This window comes from Micropterus dolomieu, linkage group LG16 (genome assembly GCF_021292245.1).
Source record: "Micropterus dolomieu isolate WLL.071019.BEF.003 ecotype Adirondacks linkage group LG16, ASM2129224v1, whole genome shotgun sequence".
Lineage (NCBI taxonomy): Eukaryota > Metazoa > Chordata > Actinopteri > Centrarchiformes > Centrarchidae > Micropterus > Micropterus dolomieu.
The window spans coordinates 3,074,961-3,100,396 of NC_060165.1; the positions used below are offsets into that span (position 1 = coordinate 3,074,961).

General features: G+C 39.9%; 1 protein-coding gene across 1 annotated transcript in view; it reads left to right on the plus strand.

Annotated features, from left to right (window-relative positions):
- The window catches only part of large1 (LARGE xylosyl- and glucuronyltransferase 1), a 133,607-nt gene that overhangs the window by 100,326 nt on the left and 7,845 nt on the right, over positions 1–25,436 (plus strand). The window contains exons 8-14 of the mRNA XM_046071787.1: positions 1,536–1,648; positions 6,345–6,470; positions 8,363–8,518; positions 14,424–14,587; positions 22,211–22,489; positions 22,654–22,800; positions 23,348–23,543. Of these exons, the coding sequence (XP_045927743.1) occupies positions 1,536–1,648; positions 6,345–6,470; positions 8,363–8,518; positions 14,424–14,587; positions 22,211–22,489; positions 22,654–22,800; positions 23,348–23,543 (1,181 nt within the window). The remainder of the gene's footprint in view (positions 1–1,535; positions 1,649–6,344; positions 6,471–8,362; positions 8,519–14,423; positions 14,588–22,210; positions 22,490–22,653; positions 22,801–23,347; positions 23,544–25,436) is intronic.

Consider the following 25,436-nt stretch of genomic DNA (forward strand, 5'->3'; position numbering starts at 1 on the left):
ACTTTATCCTTGTGTACAAAAATGTAAAAACAGTATAGAAGGTTTGCCAACATGAACACATAAACACCATGAGACAGTATCTATTTGTCAAGTCAGAGATTTTACCAGATTGTTTGTACTGAAGGAGCTGAGGTATCAGGCTGTTGTGGGCAATGTTGCAAATCAATGAGCAGGACTGTTTTATGGCAGTAGAATTTCAGATGACTAAAACAAACACGCCTGTCGGGTTACTGTAGCAGTAAACAGGTTTCTCAATAGATTTGCTAGAAAATGTACTAAATTACAATATTGCTATCTCGCTATAAGATCACACGTATACAAACATTGTATACATATTGCCCACTCCTACTGTGACAATTTGTATAGTACACACTGCCCTGTATTATTGGTATGTAGTATTGATTTAATTTGATTGAGCTCTCTCTGGGAATATAATTTGGCATTGTTATTTCAGCCATCTGAGGTTATTTTAATTTACGGTAATAGGAAAACATTCGATTGCTTCCAAGTTTTATTATTTTCATTCTCCACATTTCAGAGTCCTGTGAAAGTTAAGAGTGTGCCGCAGTAAGGCAGTGTCCTTTCCTTGGAAGAAATTAATGCGTTTGCACAGACATTGATGAAATATACAAGCCATCCACCTGCCTTGTTGAACGTTGCAGGGGAAAAACATTTTCAAAAAAGGTGTTGGGTGTAATTTCACAGAGCCTCCGAGCAGCTGATAGTGGAATTGATTGGATTCCATTACACCTTGTTATTATTATCCTCTGCCTATAAATTCAGCAGGGCTTTCCCTTCGGGAGACTTATAGCTCTCTCTGTGTTGTTTGGAGCTGTGGGATAATCGTTCTGTTGACTACAACCCAAAACAAACAGCACCACCCGCTGCAGTGAATTTCATAGCAGGCGCATTTCAGTGGGAGCCGTGTCAAACTCACCTGAACACGTCTGTGCTGTAAGGATTCAGTGTTCTGCTCTTAAACTTCCTGTCAGTGTGACTGAACGGCACGTCTCAGAAATAGAAAGGCATGTGTCACATTTACACAGAACAGCAATTTGACAGAAAGCCTCCAAGCTTTGTGGCTGTGGCAACAGATAGAGCACAGCAGGGTGTGAAAGAAGTTTGTTTGTTCTCATCCGGAACAAAAACATATCCACCATCTCTCTCCCTCTGAAAATTGGCTGCTTGATTTTGTTTGTAAAGCCAGGAAGATTTCTTTTATTAGCCAGGGAACCGAAAAGAAGTTTTTGTTTTAGATTTCCTGTTTTTTGGGGCAGAAAGTTAGCAAAGAAAAGAAGCACATGAGCTTCTAAGAATGGTTTGTTTCCAAGAGGATTTTAACACGTTTTCTGCGTCCAGCCTCGGTCTGTCTTTAAGCTTAAAGTCTACAGCTTTATCTCAGAAAACACAAGGCTGTGATTCAGAGCCTCATGATGGGACTTTATCACCTTTTCCAGGGAGCTAGATAGCAATCTCTCTCTTTCTTAAGCTACCATATCTCTGTCTGTACGTGTGTATGTGTGTGTGCTTTCCAGGGGTGATTTTGCTTCTCCTGGATCGTCTACGGAAGCTGAGATGGGAGCAGATGTGGAGGTTGACTGCGGAGAGGGAACTAATGAGCATGCTGTCCACCTCCTTGGCAGACCAGGTAAAACACACTCACACACATCCTCATTCCTCAGACATGCAAATTTGCCACCCTTTGGCAAAATTTGCCATTTCACATCACATAATATAAACAGTAACATAACCGTTCTGTGATTGCTTCCTGAGTTTTTGCTGTTAAATTAAGCTACAGGAAAGGGTTCTGTTTGCTTCAAACAAGCTGCTTTGTACAACGTGTCATCCAACCACGTCTAAGTGTTTCTGCCTGTTCTAAATGGCCACATCGGAATGCTGGGTGAAAAACCTGCCATCACAGCCTCCTCCAGGCTGCATCTCGCCGCCTCCCTGATCTCTCTTCAATAACTCTGTTCTTTTGTCTCTGTTGTGTCGGCCCCGTGAATCATACAAATCGGGATAACAGCGCATACTTTCAGACACTCTCTCGTCAAAGGCTTTCATGGTGTTGCACTCGTTTTTACAAATGAAAACTGACAGAGGTAGTAGAAGAAGAACGAAAAAATAAAGTTTAGGAGGCCAATTCAAACCTTGCATACTTAGCTGGAGACACACCGGATCCGTTGACGGATGTCAAGGAGACGAATTCTATTCATTTTCTACGCTGCGGCGAGTTGACTCACCATTCTCCTTATCTGAATTTGCATCACAAAACTCACAACAAACGGTAAAACTAAACAGTGCTGATCAAATATTAATCAAAAATATGTTACTGGATTGTCCATTTCTCTCTTCAGATGTTTTCAGAAACATATCTGAGTGTACTGTTTCGCTCTAATATGAGGAAGTGTCCGACTCAGCCTCCATGTTGAAAATGGACAATCCCCAGTGAAGCACCGCCCAATTTGCAGTTTCGACACCCACTAGCCATTAAATAACTTTACTTATCAAGGCAACGTACAAATAAAGTTTGTTGGTCTGACTACCTTTTAAATTAGTTTGTTTTGATGGATACTCAGTCATCACAATACACCAAAACTGAGAAGCTCACTTCAGGGAATTTCCTTTTCAGCATGCTGTCACATAAAACCTCAACCAGCTGAACTTCCTTGTTGCTTGGCAACGTCATGCCTTCCACATCAACTCCAAAGGGATTGTGTATCCCCTTATTGTTCTCAGGAATATAGTCATTAAATGTGTCCAGCAGTTTAGCAAGGCATGATGACGTCATATCGTATGTCAGAGCATTTCTCCCTGCGGTATTAAATTGTTGCGTCTCATGGGAAATACTGGGAAACATGTCAAGTCTTCCTGTAGCGTGAGTCAACATGGATGCTAATGAACATTTTCTATCTTTTATTGATGAAAGAATGATGTTCACATGGCCTTTGGGTCACACAGTAGGCCCCGCCAGGATTCAAGGATGGCACTAAAAGAGTTAAGTGACAGCGTCAAACTGACCTAGTACTCCCATATTCCAAGAGACTGGAGTTACCGTACCTAGCACTGTGAAATCACAAGACAAAGAGCAAAGGAAATGACTTTGCAAAATCTAATGTAAACTATTTCATATGTGAGGTTTAAAGGAGACCTATTATTCCACATTTTATGACTTATCTAAAATGTTACAGTGTTGGATGTTCATGTTAAACATGGCCAAAGCTTCAAATAATGAGGTAAAATTACTTGAAAAGACATCCCTGTGAGCAAAACCCTCAGGTTTCCTCCTGTTCTGAACGCTCTGTTTTCAACAGCTTTTTCTACCAACTGCTCCATTCTACGACATACAGAGCCAGACGGAGCTGGTGTTCCATATATGTTCATTTGCTCCGCATGGCAATGCTCACTCTGTCTGTACCGCTCAGCGACAACAACAGTCTGGTATAATGCTTCAGGTCTTGGCCAATCAGAAGACAGTGGGCTTTGGGGGGGGGACTTAAAGAGACAAGAACATCTACAGCTTGTTTCAGACTGAGGCTGAAATGAAGGCTTACATGAAGCCAGTATAAGATAGAAAATTATTTTTCTGAACTTTGAATCATGCTAAGCTGCTAAAGGAGTCACAGAACTACAATATAGGACTGGAAAAGCAGTTTAATAATAATAATAATCTCCTTTAATTAACAACATAGGAAGAATGTGAAGTTGTATTTTAACATTTTGATACAGGAACAGTAGAAACTGAACCAACAGAAATTGGGTGTCATACCCCAGGAAGTAATTTCGTGTTTAAAAGACGTCTAATAGTCATCTATACGTAGTCTAGAGGCTAAAACAGGCTAAAGATGAGCAGTCTGTTGAAGTTTAGCACATGTCTAACCATAGCCCATAAGTACAGCCTAGCCATCAATTAGATTGCTACTGACATATACATTAGGTAAATCTAATAGACACCAAAATAATGGCTATTGCAATCACTTTTTACTGAGATTTAACTTCGTCTGTCTAATATACAGCTAACTGCCATCCATTCTCATACTAGGCTAAAACACAGCTAAATTTGGGCTGTCAGTAAAAGTTTAATAGACTTCTAACCATAGCCCAAGTACAGCCGAGATCTATTGCTCAGGAGCAACAGTTACCACTGAGCTGTGGCTCAGGATGTAGAGTGTGTTGCCTGTTAATCGAAAGATTAGCCGTTCCCGGCTCCTCTAGGCTGCATGTCGAAGTGTCCTTGGGCAATATACTGAACCATACTGAACCATCCACCAGTGTATGAATGTGTGTGAATGTTAGTTTCTGTTTGAGTACTTAGTCTCAGTGTATGAATGTGTGTGACTGGTGAATGCAGATGTAGTGTAAAAGCGCTTTGAGTTGTCGCAAAGACTAGAAAGGCGCTATACAAGTACGGAGCATTTACTTAAAATCCTTGATCATAATACAGTTGAACTGAAAATCTCTACAGTAGATCTGCTGCTGGTGGATGTATTTTGGGTTGTGCCACTGTTAAATACATAGATAGATGTTCCTTAATTGATCCCCTGTGGTGGAGATTCAAATTGACACAGCAGCACAGAGAAATGTAGTGCAAAGAAAATTTATGTTCTTTCGATCTTTTGCAAGGTACCCACAGTTATGGTACCTTCATCACACCTGAGTGTAGACATTTCCTGAAGGTCATAAATAGCTGTTATCTTAAATAGTGCAGTGTTCTATATCTAACATAGTAATAACAGACAGTGAGACCTTGGTGAAGGCTCTCTCCATTATCTCAGAGATATTCAGAGCTCATCTAGATGAGAGGTGCGTTTATGAGATTTTAATTAAACCTTCATTAAGTAAAGTCCCGCAAGGTATGCAGTTTGGAAAATGAATGGGGCTTTGGAAAGTATTCCATCTGCCTTATCCTGTATGAACTCCTCCAATGGACTGTCAGCCGTCTTTATCCCAGCCTTCATTATGTGGCTATAGTTGTTACAGTTTTTATGTCTCCCATTAGGAAACTGGAATCTGCCACTGAGACTCTTGTCAACCCACAAAGATTTCAAAGTTAAAAAATCTCTCAGATGTCACCAAAGTACATTTCCTCAAAGCGATTTGAGGTATTCAGCTTTATGAGTGTGATTACCCATACATAAGGAATTAAAGAGTATCTGTAGACATACTAAACACAAACAAGACAGAGGGGTCAGGATTGCTATACTACCACTACTGCTCTCCAGTAACATCTGATGAGAATGTGTTACAGTAATTCTTCCCACCTCCACTGCTGGTGGTGCTGAGGAAATTGAAAATAAGATAATTTGATTCAATATTCCTACATTTTAGATTTCATTTGTTTTCACCAATGAGTTAAAAATAGTGGATTTTTTTCAGTTGTACTTTTATTAACAAACTAACCACAGTTATTGTTATTTTTTTCATGATCTGTTATTTCCCCTTTTAATCTGTATCATGGATACTATTACTGTATAGTCAGGGAGAGGAGGAGTGTTGTTGTTTTTCAGCAATAAACACATTTTAATTGTTTATGAAACTTTTCATTCGGCTCTCAGCTCTGCTCTGCTGAGAATATACGACTAGTCTATTTCTGATGGAAGCCACAAGAGCAGATCAAACCTGTCAGGAAGTCAGACACGGAAACGGCATGGAGCAGGGGTCTGCAAATAAGTCTGGCATCGGGCCAAACATTTTTCATGTCATCTCTTGTCGCACTTTTATTTTGTAGGACAATCACTTAAGAGGAAGTGATTATGAGAGTGATTTTTGCTGTAATGACTGAGAGCTTTTTCAGCACCAGCTGCTAGAATGTTTTTGCTGCTATTAAAGTAATCTGGCCACGGGCCAAAGCTGGCCTGCCAGCAATAATATCTGGTCCGCCTATAGCCGACCACTGGCATAGAGTATCCAGTCAATTTTCAAAATAAAACACCCTGTAACTATGCAGCCTAAAACAAAAAACTGGGGAAGAAAAACACTCCGTCACAGAGCCGTGCCTGGTAAAATCGAGGTGTAAAACAGGCGTAGTGTGGTCACTTCAATTGGATCTCTTTGTTAAAAGCCTGGCATCTTCTGTAAAATCTGGGGCTGATTAATACATTTTTGGTTGAGGCAGCTGTTACAAATTAGATGTTTTTGATATCTATTGTTTCACTGTGCTTGTTAAATTGGTCTTGAGTTTAAAATCCATGCAACAAGCAGGGAAGATTAAATTCAACTTTGTGTGGTCATGGAATAAACAAGCAGCAGGGTCACTTTAGACTCTGTGGTGCAGGTCTGCAAATGATGAAACATAAGGCAAAACATAAGGCTCAGTCAGTGTGTGTGCACGTGTGTGTCTGCAGGACATCTTCAACGCGGTGATCAAACAGAACCCGTTCCTGGTTCACCAGCTGCCGTGCTTCTGGAACGTCCAGCTGTCCGACCACACCCGCTCTGAGAAGTGCTACAAAGACGTGTCGGACCTCAAGGTGAAACCCTGCTGCCCTCACTGTGCTCACACTCACTTCAGACACACAAGACCTGACCTGCATTCATCAAGAGTCTCAAGCCAGTCCCACATTCAAAGTGACACACAGTTGGTTCTACTCGGCAGTCCGAGTAATTATAAAAGCATTGTGAATTTTGTTAGCCTTGAAAATACACTGTCCTTTCCTCATTTCAGTAGATGTGCAGAGCTATCCAAGCCTGGGAGGAGTTCCCAGTAGCTGGAAAATTATCCAGAATGTATAGGCCTACAAAGAACATACTGTAAACTTCAAAGATATTGTTCAAAGGCTTTATGCTGATTAATCAGATAATACGTTTGTCCATTGTCAGCTGTTTTTCCACCAAGGAAATGCACCTAAAGTAGCAGCGATTAGGAGCCTTTTAACACCTCTTTTAAAGGCTTTGTCAGTGTCATAGCTCATTTAATATAATTGCTCTAAGAATAAATCAGGATGCCTTTCAAATGAGTTGATATCAAAATATTAACATTTAAGTGGTTATGGATGGATGATCCTTGATGTTGTCGTTAAATTGCCTGAGCGGACATGACTCAGTGAGAGCAGACCAACGGCCAAGTCATGTAACAAATTGTTCGTGTTGAGGCATTCACGTTTGATGCAGAAAACGTCATTATAAAGAAAAAATGAATTACAATTAGAGACCACAAACCCAAGATGACAGCACTAGATTTAGCTCAGCTGCTGGAAACTGATTAGATTAGATTAACTGAAGCAGAGGAGCTGTTTCAGCTCTTTACAGGCCTTTTATTGAGAGGCCTGCCAGACATCCACATGGGATGCTATTTTCTTCATCACATGTCAGCAACGTTTACTGGAATGTTCCAAATTTCAGTCTGTGGAGCCTGAAATCTTATTTTATGGGGTTAATGGCGGAAGTTGAAGTACTGAAAGTATTTGAAGTGACAGTTGAGGTGCAAGCACTGTCAGAGTTAGTAGTGAAAGACATTGATATGGCAGGTGTGATGTCAGCACTGAAAGGACTATGTGACGTATGTGAAGGAATTTACGTCTTCAAAGGTAATAAAACACAGAGTTCCCCAGATCACGTTAGGATCATTTGCTGAGCTAAAGTAAGCCAAAGGTGACTCTCCAAAAACAAAGTCAGACTGTCTCTCCTCTCTTTCTGTAATGTTAACAGACAGATGCAGCTTTTTGACCAATACTCAATAAAATATCCACACATATGGACATGGACACTCTGATCTCTGTAGGTGGGGGAAGGACAGATGCAAGGATAAGGAAGGACAGATACAGAATAGTATGCTCCACCACATTTGGATGAGATGGTGGAGCTAACAACCGTGTGTGGACCTAGCTAGCTTGCTTAGCTAGGTGCGTCTGTAATTCACAAATTAATTTAATTCATTCAAGAATTTCAATCACAAAGTAAATAAATGTTTTTAAAAGGCAAAAACACTTTCTCTCTGTAGTATGTGGAAGTACCTGAAATAAAAAAATGTGTCCAGAAAAATAATAATTCTTACTGCATGTGGTTGTAGGAAACTTTATAACATGAGAGGTTCATGTCCTTCTTTGATGTAGGTAGATATTTTCTGAGTTAATCTTCAGAATGTAAGTACTAAAATAAATTGGGAGATGCTTGATACAGATTCTGGCCCGGTATAATTGCCAGTGTTTGAATGTCTGAAATGCTTTTTCTTCAAAGGCTCAGTAAAAACTCTGGGAAAAATACTTGGTACTAGAATGACAGTGGCTCAAATCCCAGGATCAGGCAGTTTGGTGCAGTGCGATTGGTTGACTGGTCTGTACATTACAATAGAATTATCTGAGCATGAAAATAACAACAAAACCCTGATAACCTTTTTTCCCTGCTCTTCTTTTCTTCTGCACAGGTGATCCACTGGAATTCTCCCAAGAAGCTGCGAGTGAAGAACAAGCATGTGGAGTTTTTCCGGAATCTCTATCTAACCTTTTTGGAGTACGATGGCAATCTGCTGCGGCGAGAGCTGTTCGGGTGTCCCAGCGAGGCCGACCACAACAGTGAGAATGTAGGTGCAACTGCTTCTGTGTTTCTGGTTGTGGTGTGTATTTGGTGCTGATGTTATGAAGGGTGGTGGTAAACTAGTGTATAGTCGACTCTAGCAGGTCACGTGTTTAGAAAGTGTATTTGGGAAAAAAAAGATTTCTGATCTAAGTCTAACCAAGCAAGAAGCAACTGATGCCAGCTTTCAGTACAACATTTTAATACTCAATGTGACTGACAGAATTTTGTTGATACTCAAAGTGTTTGAGATTTGAAACTTACAGTATTTCTGTATGTAAGAACTGTTGTTAAAGTTGATTTTGTTATGGTTCTGCTCATTATGAAGGTGATGATCCAGTCAAGGCAAGCCCTCAGTCATTTCTTGTCATACCTGTCAACCCTCCCCCTTTTCCCAGGATTCTCACGTATTTTACCGTTCTATCCCGTATTTTTAACCCTAAGTGAAAAAAATACTGCGGGCAGTATGTAGAACATTAGCTGTGACAGGAAGTCAATAGCACCCACCAATAAAACAAGAAGAACAGCAGCGCGAGGGGATCATGATGGATTATGCATTGCTCTACACAGTATTTAACTGGTATATTGCCCAAAAAATAGAACCTGAAAAATGCGAGTGCAAGTAAAGACTGCAACCTACAATAATTCTTTTGCATGAACGGTTATGATTATTGAGTTAGTAGGCCTACTTAGCATTAATAAATTAGCGACCAATGTAGACTGTGCTGCCTGCACAAGGATTTAGTGAATATAAACAACTCACAAAAATGAAACTGTTGAAACTGTAATAATATTAGGCCTAGTGGTGAACTACATCTGAAATTATAATGTATATAGTATATTGTACTTAATATATATGTATACTATAGATAATATATTAACATTGTACTATATAGCCTTATACTATGAAATTAACATTATACTATTGTTTAATGTTAGAATATTATATAAAAAAATTATATATATATAAGGACATTTTTCAAGGTGTTTGGTTGGGTGGATGGGGGTCGGGTTGCCTGAAAACTTATTTCCCTTATTTTCAAATACTAATGTTGACAGGTATGATTCTTGTACAAACAAAAGACGATAAGGAACTAAACTCTAATCGTAAATGGACTGTACTTGTATAGTCCCTTTCTTGTCTTCTGACCACTCAAAGGGCTTTACACTACATCACATTCACACACCGATGGCACAGCCCCCGCACAAAAAAACTGTAATAATTAGCTGTGGGTTATGTAGAATCCACCGTGTCAGCTGGAGAATGATGCTTAATTTCCATCTCGGAGGGAGGAACATATTGAAGGGAGGACTTAATGAGGTGAACTAGGGACCCTGCTGATCCACTCTGTCCATCACACGCTGCCTGTAGAAGAATGTGGTTAAACTGGGGAACAACATTCACGCTCTGTGCCTGCCTACCTTAGTTGTTCGACAGGATACCTGATCTCACCCAGGCATGACCTTGACTTACATCCACATGGAAATTCCTATAGTAGAAACTGCAGCTGAATCAGGTGCTTCTCATTTTGAGGACAGAAAATTTCTAGAGGACAAAAGGGACTGGGGCTTGCAATTAATTGGCAGCTTTCAATAGTGCAATAAGACGTTTCGACACTACTGTGTCTTATCAGAGTCAGAATTATGGACATGAGGCAAAGAAACTTTGTCACTGGATAATTGGTTGAACAAGGGTTTTAAATCTGGAAAATGAATCATAAGGTGTGAGTAGCCGTAGTAATAACTTTATTTGTCCATGTCAAGGTGCTGGACCCCTAACCACATGTCAGGAACAAACGAACAAAAGAGCACAGACCTCACTTATAGTTAAAAGGTCAAGACAGATTTGTGTCCATTTAGACTCTGATGAAGACACAGTAGTGTTGAAACGGTAATGTGTTTTAGGGCTTAACGATTAATCGTTTTCAAATCAAAATTGCGATAATCGAAATGTGATTAGCTAATTATGAAGACAGCGATTAAAATGTAGGTTAATTAAACAGCGAATCAGATCTGTTTTAAACAGTCATTCAGTCACAGATTCATGCTGTTGTCATCTTTAGGTGACAGATTTGCTTTCCAATCACAAGTGCCATGCGCCTCCTGTTACAACAATCGAAACTGGAAAACATGGGATAATGGCGGCAGCGTCTGATTTTGCTGACTTGTTCAGATTTTGCTTATTTGTTATGTTGTCCTTTTGTGCTACTAGTTAAATTGTTTCTTTCTTTTGTCTGTTTAACTGTGATTATTGTTGATGTACGATCGGGTGTCTGCAAAGGGTGTTTTATTTTGAAAATCAAGTGGATCCTCTATGCTGTTCTGTGTCTGACTTCCTGCCTCGTTCATCTGCTCTGTGCTGCTTAATGCGTCTTCCATCAAAAATAGACTGGCAGTGTATATTAAACTTTAGCAAAACTTCAGTAAAAAAAATTTCAAATCGAATCGTAATCTCAATATCTGTCCAACAAATTGCAAATACATTTTTTCCCCAAATACAGGTCCTGCCTTTGCCATTTCTTTGTATCTTTTGTTTGATAACTGGACAGAATGCATCCATCCATCCATCCATTGTCAACAGCTTATCCTGCGTACAGGGTCGCGGGGGGGGCTGGAGCCAATCCCAGCTGGCATTGGGCGAAAGGCGGGGTACACCCTGGACAGGTCGCCAGTCTATCGCAGGGCCCTGGACAGAATGCAAAGAGAGAAAATCTTAGCTTTGCTGGTTGCAAACTACATGAGGATTTACAAGCATATATCAGCCTATCTGTAAACGTTTTCCCTTTCCACACTTAACACTGGAACCTTTGTATTTACTCAGGAGAACTTTTTTGAAAAGCTCAAAAGATCAGTGGTTGAAAGCATTTGCTTCTGGGCAATCCATTCCACCAGTGTTTTTTGAAGTGTGTGTGATGTACATCACTCCTCAGGTTTCATCAGGTTCACTAATTTGCAGCCACTTATATTAGTCTTTTTATTTTACTGCTGTGCACCTACAGAAGCATATTCTCCTATGTCCACCTTATGTTTAACACATGAACTATATCTACAATGATGGTTTTTCTCTATGAGCTTTCCAGTTTTACGATAGACTTGCAGAGCTGTGGTATGCGATGAACAAGACTTTTTATGTTTTATGCTGAGGCTACAGTGACGTTGAAGCTACCACATTAAGACCACAAGAAGTGTGATTGGTCAGCCTAGTTTGCTCGTGTTTTCTCCTCTGCGTGTGCTGATGGAGACTGTTAGTGAAGACTATTGAAATCCAGTGCTAGCAGAACTACACATCAAAACTTTCTAGAGGAGGAACTCGAGGAGGTGGCGTCTCATAGTGTGTGGATCATCTAGAGCAGGGGTCAGCAACCTTTTCTGTGATGAGTACCAATATACAAAGATGAAGACATCCAAGTGTGCCAGCAGCGTTTGTTAATGCACATGTCATTTATTTTTAATTTATGCACTTACAAGCATATGTCAGATTTTAATTGAAGTTTGACCTTGTTAAAAGTTTTGAAACTTGTTTGTAGTTTTGTAATTAATTAACAGAATGAATTGAAATGAATCACATATATCGATATTTGCCGTGATAAGCATTTAAAATATTCTAATTCAATTGGATTTTAGTACAGTGCATCAGTGATAATAAACAAACTTATTTAGCTCAACATCTTTATTTCCCATTAATTCATAACCATGTTCATATGCAATAACAATGCCACAACATTTTTTATTAAAAACACTAGCGTTAAATAGCGTTTTTTTGGTATTGAAGACCTCCAAGAAACTTTAGGATGACACCGGCCTCCTCGGTTTGAATAAGAAAGTCCCCACTGCTGAATAAGACCAGTCCTGAGCTGAAGTCACAGTATAGGCTACTGCTACCAACATGTCATGTGTACAGTCAGTCAGAAGGCTAAAATAGTTACAAATGCCTCTTGTGCCAACAGTTTTTCTTCTAAAATCACATTTTTTTGCCATATTTAATGTCTCTGCTGCACTCGTCACACAAACCGGATGGAAAGTAAACTCCTTTGATCAATCACATTACAGCAAAAACAAGGATCAGTCCAAGTTGGGAGGGGCCGCTCTTATCCCACCTAAAAATTTAATGTTTGAATTTGGCCCATTCTCACAGAAACGTTCCGGAGCCCGATCGCGGATCATAAAGTACTACGATTAATCCTGCGTTAAAATATTAGGCGTTATTTTTTCTATATTTCTTTAATTTTCACAACCCTAATAATAATGTCAAAATTAATGGTTGGTTTTTAATGGATGATCACTAACTTAATGTAATATTAAACAACACAGCAGCATATGTCAATATTGTAGAATTGAGTTTGCTTTTTCACGTGTTTCACGACAGGAGCGCTTGGAGACACCAAGCTGCTGTAGACACAAAAAGTTGTGCAGCATTATCCCCATTTAAACAGTTGGTCATGTGAAGACTGCAAAGACACACAAAAAACACAGAATCTAATGTTGTGTTCACATACAACGCAAATTTAATCCTCGCTTTTCTCGCGCGGGTTTCATTGCTGGATAACTGCTGAGTGTTCGCACACAAAGCGATAAGCGAATAAACACAACATGCAAATACTACAGCTGTATGAAGCCAAAGTAAACATGTTGCTGTGATTTAATTGCAATAAACGGATCAAACTGATGCTGAAATAACTACAATATGATGCAGATTTGTTAAACAACAACCTTTTAAATGTTTGTTTTTTTAATGGACTTCGGATCGGTCAGGGCTATGCTATGCTAACTTGTTCACAGTAAAGTACAACGATAGCTGGAATAAAGTTACAGACACATTTTATGAACTCACCAGGTAGTTCAATTTCCTCGCTTTCTTTTCTTCATGTAATGTCCAGTTTTGTCCGTTTTTTATATAAATATGAAGTGGTGCTATCCGACGCTAACAACAACAGTGGAACCAGATGTTCACAGAAGCTAGCTGCTGAGAAGACCCAGTGAAGGTAAATCAACATTGTAATCCCAAAAACTAAAGTAAAAAGCTAATTTAATAAAAACAGTTTACTCCGAGCTCCTCCTGCAGGTAAACGGTGTAGTTGTCAGAGCAAAATCCAGACCGACTATGGGTGTTTATTGCTCCCCGTACACTTTCCTGTTCTTTAGCAGCTCTCCATCAGCTAGCGCCATTTCACTCCCCCGCTCTCCCTGGTCCTCTCCTAACAATGCTCTGAAGGCGTCAGTGACGTCGGGACAATCTCGCCACTGATAGGCTTTCGCAACATAGCGTCAAGGGAATTTCTCACTGAAGTTTAAAAAATTTTAACTTGTACGAACCAGCGAATGTCGCAACAAACGCATCTTCAGCGAATTTGCAGGAATTCACATTTTTGTATTGACTTTGTGTGTAATCAAGCCGCCCAAAACTCTGGATTCGCTTTCAGTGCTGCTTGCAGCCGGATTTTTTAGCCTAGCTTTCAGTGTGTCCATTCAGAACAGGCTATGACTTTACATGTGATTGGACAACACGTTGTATGACCTGGTTTGTTTGAAGCTTACAGAGATCTTGATACACCCCCGCCAGTGTCCAGCATTCTGTATAGACTCTGTTGGTGTTTTGTAACATTCAGGCAATTGATGTGTCATATCTCAGGAGCCGGGTTTTTACAGGACTAGCCACTATGGTGTTGTAGAATTAGAAAAGGTATCCGCTCAGTGGGCAGTTAGTCACAATATTATTTTTTCATCATGGTGTGCCAGAGCCTTTTTTGCAAACACTAAATTCTAAAATGTCCTTAACTCAGTAAATCATTTGCTTGCTCGATGATATAGAATGAAGTTTTCCCGACAGAAAGTCACTGGCACTCCACAGATACACACTGGTGAATCTTCCTAAAATGTCTTACTGTTGGTGTCCCTCTCCTCTTTGCCTGCAGCTCCAGAAGACTCTGTCAGAGTTGGATGAAGATGATCCTTGCTACGAGTTTCGTCGAGAACGATTCACTGTCCATCGAACACACCTTTACTTCCTCCACTATGAGTATGAACCCAGCTCTGACAACACTGATGTTACTCTAGTCGCCCAGCTCTCTATGGACAGGTACTGTTCAACAGCCACAGTAACAAAGCTCCGATTGCTGAAAAAGTAGTTTGTTATTAAATATATTAACACTCTTCTGCATGTAAATGGAGAACTTCCTGAACTTCCCTTGTTTTGCTGTTGTTACGCAGGTGTGCTTAGGGTGTTCTGCAGGTTCAGTAGAGTATTCTCTACATAGATAATAAGTGAAAGAAAATTAGAGCACCTCCAAGGCATAGATGAAGAAGCAACTCTCTTCAGTACAAAACTATTACATCTGGTTTTTGATAAAACACCAAAGGTGCAAGCATGTGTAGATAAAACTGAAGTAGAGAAGTCCCCTATGACTCTATGAACCTTTAAGAAACATCCAGTCACAGAGCTTAAAATGATGATGTTTCTACTGCTAACAGTAAGCTGAAGAGAAAGATTATGCATGGTACAAACAAGGCCCGTTGTGTGTGAAGGAACTACAGTGAGGGATTTGGTCACAATAGTTCATGCATTTGCTCGTGGGAGGCTCATGGGTATTGTTGTACTTAAAGCCAGCCATCAAACCAAACAGAGAGAAACAACATGATTTCTCAGAAACAATGTTGATTTAATTGCAATTTATAATTTCCATAACATAAGCTTATAATATGATTAAATAACACTAACACTAACGACATAGTCTGACATTAGTCCAGGTGGGGAAAAAATAAAAACATATGACTTTATGTAAATCAGCAGAAGAATGTCCTGATTTGGGAGATCTTCTTATGCTGAAAAAAGCCTGACAGGACAACATTCTTCACTTGAACCACAGAACAGAGATGTGCTTAAAATATTACTCCAAGACATCCAGCAGCCTGTGTAATATTTTTTTTGTCAAGGAACCAACCTTACTGTGAAACAGGCTGGTAGAATTGGTTGGGCCAAAAACTGTAAGCCCAGATTTATCATTCAATTTAGTTTCATTCAGTTTTCATTCAATGACAGTTTTGGGACATCCGACATTTAATATCACTGAGGCAGGCAAAGAGATCATCTAGACTGCTGGAGTTACTGGATTGGAGAGGGACATGTAACAGTGATGGGAAAAACCATGGTTCTGAATTATCTGGCTGAGAGGAAGCGTGTACGGATATTGTAAACAAAAGACGGACCCTTGAGGAACACCACAATTAAAATGAACAACAGACGAACAGGTGAACAGAGAAGGTTCTATTAGAGAGCTTTGAACGCAGCACATGTAGAGCAGTGCCCTTAACACAAACCCAGGATTCCAGATGGTACAGGACAACTACAGGAGAACAGAGTGATCAGTTGTGTCGAAAAACAGTGCTCAAGTCTAACAGCACCGGGACTGAGCACTCACCTCTTATCAGCTGTTAAAAGTAGGTCATTGGAGAGAGGGTTGTGTCTGTGCTATGGAGAGCTGAGAAACCTGACTGAAAACTGTTAACAATGTTACTATTGTTCATAAGTAAGATTAAATGACTTGAAATGACTCTGTTTAGCACCTTAGATAAAAATGTAATAGTAATAGTGGCTCCAGCTCAGGTTTTTTCAGTAACGGTTGAATAAATACATGTTTGAAACAGAATTGTTAATATTCAATAGAATAAAATGGATGTGGAAGTCCTCTTTTATAAATAATAATTCAATGATATAATTTGGTATAGTGTCTAAAACACAGGTAGAGGGTTACATTTGAGAAATTAATTGACCTAATGCTGAGATGTCCGTAGTTTGAAACTGGGTGAGGGTAACAAGATTACTGTTGAAGCTGGGTAGATTTCATGGATCGGGTGAAATTTCAAAGAAACTCTTGAATTTCTTTGTCGTATCCTTACCCGGTTCAAGATCTGTACGGCATGGTCCACTGAGAACAGAGTTGATTACCTTAAATAAGATCATTGAATATTAAGTCTGCCAATCTTTTACTGCTTTCTGTTTGTTTGCCATATATTCTTTAAGACTACTGTGAATGAAAGCAGACTTGGTTAACTTCTGTTTGCGATCACATTTTCGGGGGTTGAGTGTGTGATCATTTAGCCAGGGGAGGGTGTTTGAGCTTAGCTTTCTGATTTTCACTGGAGCAAATGTGGTCAACCATGGAAAGACAGTGACTCCTGTTGAAGGGCAACATACATGGATATTAAACCCCCCAGATAAGTTCTCTGTCACACTTACATAAAACTTCTGATACCACTTGCCTCTCTGAATTCGCATCTCTATTCTGACATTCATGACACAAATACTTCACCACCTTTGAAGGTAACTGCTCAACCACTCACCATAAATAGCTTCACAGAGAAACGGTGCATGCCTTTATTCCCAATTATATCCCCAAAACTCACCACAACACACAACATCCACAGAGCTCATCAGATTGCTATTACTGGGCATCCTGGGGAGTGCAGAGAGGAAGAGGTGCAGTTCAATAGAAACTAATTTACTCTTCATGGTGCTGCTGTTACTAGCCATATTGAATGTTTTGGCTGCACCCGCTGATACGTTTCCTATTCTGTCCATGTACGTGCACACATATGAAAGCCCTCTGAGAATCCTGTCGTAGAATGTAGCCTACGTGAGCAACTAATCACGTTTATGCTCCATGAGACATCGGGCATACTGACAGCTCTGCAGTATCTGATGAGCTGAACAACATTCAGCTTTTAGTGGCTTTGAAACAGCCCACTGTCAGATTTAATAAAGAGCATTATGTTATTTCTGGAGATACAAAGAAAATCCTGGGACTTTAGCATCAAACATCATCAATCTGCCATTTATATGGTAATGTTGGTATTTGTTTCGTCGTTTCAACAGTGAGCAGGGGGAGTATAAACAAACTTTTGCAATGAGTGTTTCATTTATGTGAACACCCAATTCCTCCTGAATTTGAAAGGTCCATATATTGAGTAGTTTTATGTATCTGCTACCTTTTCCTCTGTCTCTCTTCTCATAATGACATTGGGTCGTTTGAATTACTCAAGGTTATCCCTGCAGACATTTTATTTAGACTGAATAAATGTCTTGATTTAAGTCCTCCAATGTTCTCACTGCTTAGGACAAGTCCCAACGGAGGGCATTAAAATGTTATTTATCTTTGAAACTGCTTAGTTTATTTTTTTCATCACTACACTTTTGATTAATCAGATTTCTAGAGCTGTAGTGCTCATTTACATCTGAAAATAGTACAGAAAAATGTATTTGCACGTCTTTGTGAAGCAAAAAGCTTGGTAATGTAGGGAATACTTGCACTCTGGTTTGCTAACCAGACTCTAAGAAAACACTGTTTGGTCCGGGAAGCATATCTGGACCAACGAGTGACTGTAAACTATACAGAACAGTTATATATAACTGGATGGTGACACACAGGGTGTGGTGGAAGAAGTACTGAGATCCCTCACTTGAAACTGAGACCATATAAGTCCACTGAGTCAAACTGAGACCATGTAAGTTTAAAGGAGAAATCTGTCTTTGGTGGAACTGCCAGACCTAACCAGACAGTGCAGGATGTTGGTGTCTACTTTACCTTCAGCACTGGAAAAGCTTGTGTTTTTTTTAATAATAAAATCTTACAACTGTGAAATACATTTAGCGGAGTAAAGAGAACAATATTCTCATCTGAAATGAATAAAAGTATAAAGTAGTATAGAATGGAAAACTCAAGTCAAATACAGTAACCCAAAATTGTATGTAAGTACAATACTTTTGGGCCCTTAAATATCCACACTGTAGAGATGGTTTGTAGTTGGCCAAAGGTCACCAAAATTGAATTTCTTGCAATCATCAGAGTGCAGCAATTCAGGGAATTGATTTTTGTCTGAAATTCTGGGGTTGGCGAGGCCCTTGTTGCTGTGGAACAGCTCCTTGGTAGTTATGCTTGTGGAATCAGTATACTTGTGAAGAAGTGTTTGTGAAATTGTCAGACTAACAAACCTCTCCCCACACCTTTCCAGCGTTGTAAGTGGGGGGCTGTGTTAAATGATTTTTCAGATTTTCAGTAGGAGGGGCTGGCCAGGATTCAAGCATGAATGTGACGGCTTACGTGTCAGCGTGAGTTCGTGTTTAGAATAAACAACTGACAGATGTGGTACATTTTATTCAGTTAAATCTGAAACGTGGATGGAAATACTCTTACAGAAGGATAAGCAGGATAAACAGTTTGATCCATATAAAGGGGTTTATTTAAAACAGCTCAGCTGCTATTGACTCTGTTGACTGAAGAAAAAAAACATGGGAGGCCTAGCTCATATCTGATTACAACTTACTTTGTGGTGTTCACAAATTCAAATTATGCATGAGTACTTTCTGTGTACCTTTTATCTCCTTACCTCCACAGGTTGATAGCGGGTTAGTTGCCACTCTACGCACATAAGAGGACACCAAAGTTCATTTCAATAAAATATAAAACAATGGATTTAGAAGGTAAAGTCACCCAGCTGCATAAAAAAGTTCTGCATAAATGCACCTGGGAATGTTCTAGGGCTGGGCGATTAATAACATTTTATTCTTAATTATGATTTAGGCTTGGATTGTGAGAACTAGACAATTGAGATAAAAACAATTATGTGCCATATTCCATTTTTACAATGATTCTCTTGTTTTGTCTTGTGTTAAAAATTCAGTGCAGCCCTTTCCTTTACAGCGGAGGCTCCGCCCCTCACTGAAAACCCAACCTCCCTCTCAGCAGGTTGTGGCATATTTAGTTCAACTCAAGCCAACATGATGCGGGGGGTTAACTGCTATAACTTGCAAGTCACCATTATTAACTTAAACTTACCACATTTTACACTGCATAATTTAGCCTAGCAGCTAGCGGAGTTTCCCCTAGACATAGCTTACATATTATATATACCAGGGCTGGACTGGGACAAAAAATCGGCCCTGGCATTTTTGGCCGAGCCGGCCCACCAAAATCGATACCCCTCACCAATACACCATCGGGTCAGATTAGGGGTGTGATGACAAACTGAGACGTAACATTTGCACTAGTTTGGTGTCCATGACTAAAAGACAAGAATATATTTTAATAGACCATTGATATTTATAGATTAAATATTTGATAGGGGGTCTGGGCGTCCACCCCCAGGAGATTTTTAGCATTAAACACTTAATTTCCTTCTATTCTGGAGATATTTTCTGCACCAATTTATTGTGGAAAAGTCTTCATTTTTATAAAGGGAAGCACAAAATCAGGTGGCAGGTGACAATTCACAATATAAAAATATAATAACATGCAGTAATCAGTAGCTTATTATTGTTTTTTGCTTAAGTTACTTTTTTTGGACAACGCAGAGGTTTCTTCTATATTTACTGTACATTGCATTGCAAGAAACAGAGAGCAGGGGGCGTGGGGGCCAGTAAGAGATGCGATTGGGCCAGCCCAATGTCAGTATAAAAAATTACCCAATGGGCCGCTGTCCATGCGTTATGGGCCGATTGTTGGCCCATTTTTTAAAAAGAGTTATATAAATGAATAATTTACGTTACACCAGCCCCCTTTTTTTTGGCCCACCGGGCATTTGCCCGGTATGCCAGATTATCAGTCCAGCCCTGATTTATACTTATTTATATGTTTCTTACTCACCGTTGGTTTAAGTAACCGCATCTCCCATTGTTTCCTAAGCCAATGAGTAATCTTCTTAAATAATCATGATCTCAATATTGACCACAATAATCATGATTATGATTTTTGCCATAATGGAGTAGCCCTAGTAGTCTCACTGCTGGACACTGTATTTCTTTTTCTATATAGCCTATTTTTTGTTGGACTATTTAATGCATTTTGTCTGTGCCATTCAGTTGCTATGGCTAGTTGTGTTTAGCAGCTCTTCTAAACTTTTAGTCGAGTTGAAGGCACACAGTCACGTCAGGATTTTGAGGTAGAAAGTTTATCCTTTACATTTACCATATTTTTCATACTTTAACCACAACAGAATAACTGTTAAAATCATTTTCGCCAGAGATGATTTAAAAAGGTATTTTCTCCCTTTTCACTATGGCCAGCAGTTGGAAGTTGGAAGTAAAATGGTGTGCTTGCGTTAATAAAAGATTTAGAAGAAGAAGATATGTTTTAGATGTCACTGATTCTGCAGCCTCAGATCTTCAGACAGGGAGTTCCAAAGCTGAGACTGCAAAAGCCCAGTCTCCAGCCCGCCTGTCTGAGGATCTGAGGTTGCACTCTAGCTCACAGCTGAGCTGCTAATCATTAGTGTAACTGGGAGATGAAACATGAAGTGCTTCGAATGTGATCAATAAAATCAGTTCTCAAACTAACTGGTAACCAGTGAAGAGAGGCTTAAACAGGAGGGTTATAATCTCTTCTTCTCCTATTTTTTGAAAGCTTTCTAGCAGCTGAAGGGGTGATTTTTGGCTTAACCCTGAATACAGTGAACTGCAATAATAACTGAAACTGACTATCGAGGGACATGTTCCTTTGAGGATGATTGCTTTTCATTATAGATATCCAATGTACTGTATCATCATCTAAAACATTGACATGGGATTTGCAGAGCAGATTGATGCTGCCAGGGGAATCCACCTTTTGATTTAAATGACCCCATGGTAGGTTAAGTCAATACTGTCAGTATGTCGCATCTTCTGCTCAATAAACATAGATGCCTCTAGGGGCTGCTAGCTGACTTTAGACTTTGTCTTGTTTTAATGAGCCCATGGTGGCTCTGTGGAGGGAAATTAATCCAAAACAGTGTCAGACGCAAATAACACGACCTCACCTTCAGATAGAATACAAATGAACTGTAGAGGTACTGTAGTGGGAAGCATGCAGATGAACTGAAAGGGGGAGAAGGAAAGAAGATTGTCAAAATTTGGACAATGACATTCATGCATTCACTTCCCCTCTCCAGCATCACCACTTTACAGCAGATCCACTGCATATTCAAAGTGAGTGACGCTGAGCAGGCCAGCCTGACCGAAAATGTTTCTGAAGCTCGACTCTTCAAAGCAAAGCCGAGTCTCCTGCTAAGGCAGGCTCTTTTCCTTTATGTAACAAATATAAAACAAATATCAGTACCTCATTAGCATATCAAGTCCAAGGTTCAGTATCTCATTATTCCGTACCTTAACCCAAAATGCATATAAAGCTGTGGGCAACAACGGCCAAGTGTAATAGTTATGTTGTGTCACATGCCTCACGTTTTGCAACAAACCCAAACAGAAACAGCTGCAGGGCTAAAAACTTTGTTAATAGCAGTCACCAGAACGCAATCATCACATCTTAGGAAAAGGACACTATTCCATTTTGTGTTGCCATTTTTGTTGTTAATGAGTTGTTTCATGTGGTGTGGCGTTGGAGCTTATTTGATATTGGAATGTTTAGGAACAGCTATTGGTTAGGGCTTGGTATTTAACCTCAATACCTTTTTACATTTACATTTTTATTAATTTAGCTTTAATCCAAAGTGACTTACAATTGCTAAGTATGTCAGACGTCACATGCCTCTGGAGCAAGTACCCGGGTCTCTCACACCAAAGCCATGTGTCCTATCCACTGTCCCATCACCACCCCCAATGCCAATGACCAAAATGTGTTCGTAACATAGTGTATCTAAAATTCTCAGGTAACCTAAGCTGACATACACCAAAAAAAAGGCATTTTCATGACCTGTCCCTGTGCCCCGCCCTTTGCAGGCTTCAGATGTTGGAGGCCATCTGTAAGCACTGGGAAGGCCCCATCAGCCTGGCCCTGTACCTGTCCGACGCTGAGGCCCAGCAGTTCCTCCGCTACGCTCAGGGCTCAGAGGTGCTGATGAGCCGCGGGAACGTCGGTTACCACATTGTCTACAAAGAGGGACAGTTCTACCCAGTCAACCTGCTTCGAAATGTGGCCATGCGGCAGGTCAACACACCCTACATGTTCCTATCAGACATCGACTTCTTGCCCATGTATGGCCTCTATGAGTATCTCAGGTAAGAGGAGAAAGGAAGGTAGATTGGTGCCAGCTAAGTGGGCTGTGACACCTTTTAATATCCTTATATTTTAGAGAGACAATTATAATTTTCTAGGAGCTTTTGTACATGGACTGTAGTACTATTACAGTATGGAATCTTCTCTTATGTGTGTGTGTCTGCAGGAAGTCAGTGGTGCAGCTGGACATGGCCAACACCAAGAAAGCTCTGGTGGTTCCAGCCTTTGAGACGCTGCGATATCGTCTGTCATACCCAAAGTCCAAGGCTGAGCTGCTGTCTCAGCTGGACATGGGCACGCTATTCACCTTCAGGTGAACAACTTCTCTTTTTCTGTAGCTAGCAATGTTCAAGAATCTTCAGGTTTTCATTTAACGAAACACTACAGGAGCTCTTTTCATTTCCCTGTCCGTGTTAAAAGTTGTGTAGATCAGTAATATTGATTCATATATTTTACCATTCATTAATTCAGATCTCTTCTCAATCCTCAGGGGCTCACTGGTAGAGACACACTTGCACTTGTGCTGAGCAGACCACAAAAATCTAATAAAATTGAGAAAAGATAATAAACCATTAAAATGACATGACACTGGGATGTACAGTTAAATTGTTGGAATGCTACTGTAAACTTTATCATGAAAAATTAGCAAACACAAACAATTTCATATCTGTGGAGAATACACTACTGGAGTGACATTGATGTTCAGTATTCCCTGAGACACAAATCATCTTCTCAACAATTTCTGGCAAACACCAAGTAGCCACAGCTTAGTAAAAGTCTCACAGAAATAAAATGTACAGTACACAAATAACAGTGAAAAAACATCTCTCCAACAATAGTTTTCTTTTCTCTCCTTTCAGGTACCATGTGTGGACTAAAGGCCACGCACCAACTAACTTTGCCAAATGGCGGACGGCCACCACCCCCTACAGGGTGCAGTGGGAAGCCGATTTTGAGCCCTACGTCATGGTGAGGAGGGACAGTCCTGAGTACGATCGCCGCTTTGTGGGCTTCGGCTGGAACAAGGTGGCTCACATCATGGAGCTGGATGCACAGGTAACTTACTCAACTATTACTGTCTATTTACCTGTCTAAACTGTCTGCTTAATGTCTCAGAATACATCTTCTCAACACGTTATGGTGTCTGCAGTTCATGAAAGGTAGAGGAAATCAGAAGTTCTGTGATTCACACATTTATTGCTGTTGCACAGCTCCACAGCTAATGCCCCTGCAGAAAAGTCACCAGGCATCTAATTATGATTAGGCTGTATTATTAAAGCCTTATTGAGCTGTCTTATAGTCTTATGTCTAGGTATGGATGACCTACTCAATATCTGTCTTTGAAATTACATATTTAATGAAATGCCAAGTTATAATGAGACAGCCCTTTATATAGACAGCCTCACTAATCTTCTCAAAAAGTGTGATTGCTAAATGTTTTGGTTCCTAATTTCTGCTGGTTCTGCAGTAAATGTAACTGATGGAAAAATTTGATCACTAAAACAGCACCATATAACATTTTATTATATTAACAAAGGATCCTATTTCTATAAGTAATATAAGAGTTGACACAAGAGATGAACCCACAGAAATGTATAAATAAATTATCTAAATAAATGATCACGAACTTTGCAATTCCCCTCAGCTCTACAAAGCATTTTAGCATTTTCCAGCTGATTGTTTTGGTTTTTCTCCACAAACTCTGCTGTCATTATTTCCAGGAGGGCTGTTTTCAGTGATAAAGCTCTGATAAACCCACTGTGCACTACCTGCCCATCACCAAACAGCAGCTCAGCTTACCTTAATTTACCAGCTTAATTTTATGTGTCTTAGTCCCAAAACTTAAGTCTTAACAAAAGTCAGAGGATCCCAAATAATTCAAGTTAATCAGATACATCATCTGGGAACCATGAATATCTGTACAAAGTCTGTCAGTATATGCTGAGATTTTTCACCTGCTGGTAATCTCATATGTCCCCTGACATCACCAAATTTCATGGAAAACCATCAAATGTTTTTGAGATTTCAGTAAAAAAACAGCCTCATGGTTTTGCTAGTGGTTTAGTCTGGGAATCACCAAAGTCAGTAGGACCATAAACTACTGTACAAAATATGACGGCTATGCATCGAACAGGTGTTATTTTTTTTATTTAAACAGCTTGCACGATACAAACTATTATTATCATTTATTATGGTACCTACAGTCAGTTGTGTGTTGAATAGTTTATATCTATGAAGATTCTCAGTCATCCAGGTCATAGTTATCCAATGAAGGTTGAGGTCAAGGGCAACTGGACTTGGTTGAAGATACTGGATACTGGCTAAGAGTTTATTAAAATATATTTACTTATATTTTACTTATATAGGCAAATTTTTTATGAGTGTAGTTTTATTTTGGCATTGTAAAGCAATGTTGTCCATTTGGACGGGAGACATGCAGCAGCAGTAAATAAATTAATTAAACTGGACTTGGTTGAAGATACTAGAAGATGTTTCGTCCCTCATCCAAGAGACTTCTTCAGTTCTGTATGACTGGTAGGGAAACTCAGCTATTGAACCTCTCTGGGATCATTAGCTAGGATCGTTGATACCGCGGGTTCGTTAGTGCTCCTGGCTGTGGTAACGACAGTCGTCATGGTCGTTAGAGCCACCAGTGGCCAAGACTGAACGACTCATCTTTGGTATCTTCACCTGAGGCCAACAGGTTATGTTTGTTGAGTTTCCTGGGAAGAGATGAAAGGACAGCATTGTAAGTGGGGGATAAGTGGTGGCGTAGACCCCCTCCCCTGTTCAATGACGGCTTCTCGACCCTGGTATAGATGCTTCCTTGACACCTCTTTCAAACCATCCATCCTCTGTCTAAAATGTGCACCTGGTGGTCCTCAAACGAGTGTCCTCTGTCCTTCAGATGTAAGTAGACTGCAGAGTCTTGACCTGAGGAGTTGGCCC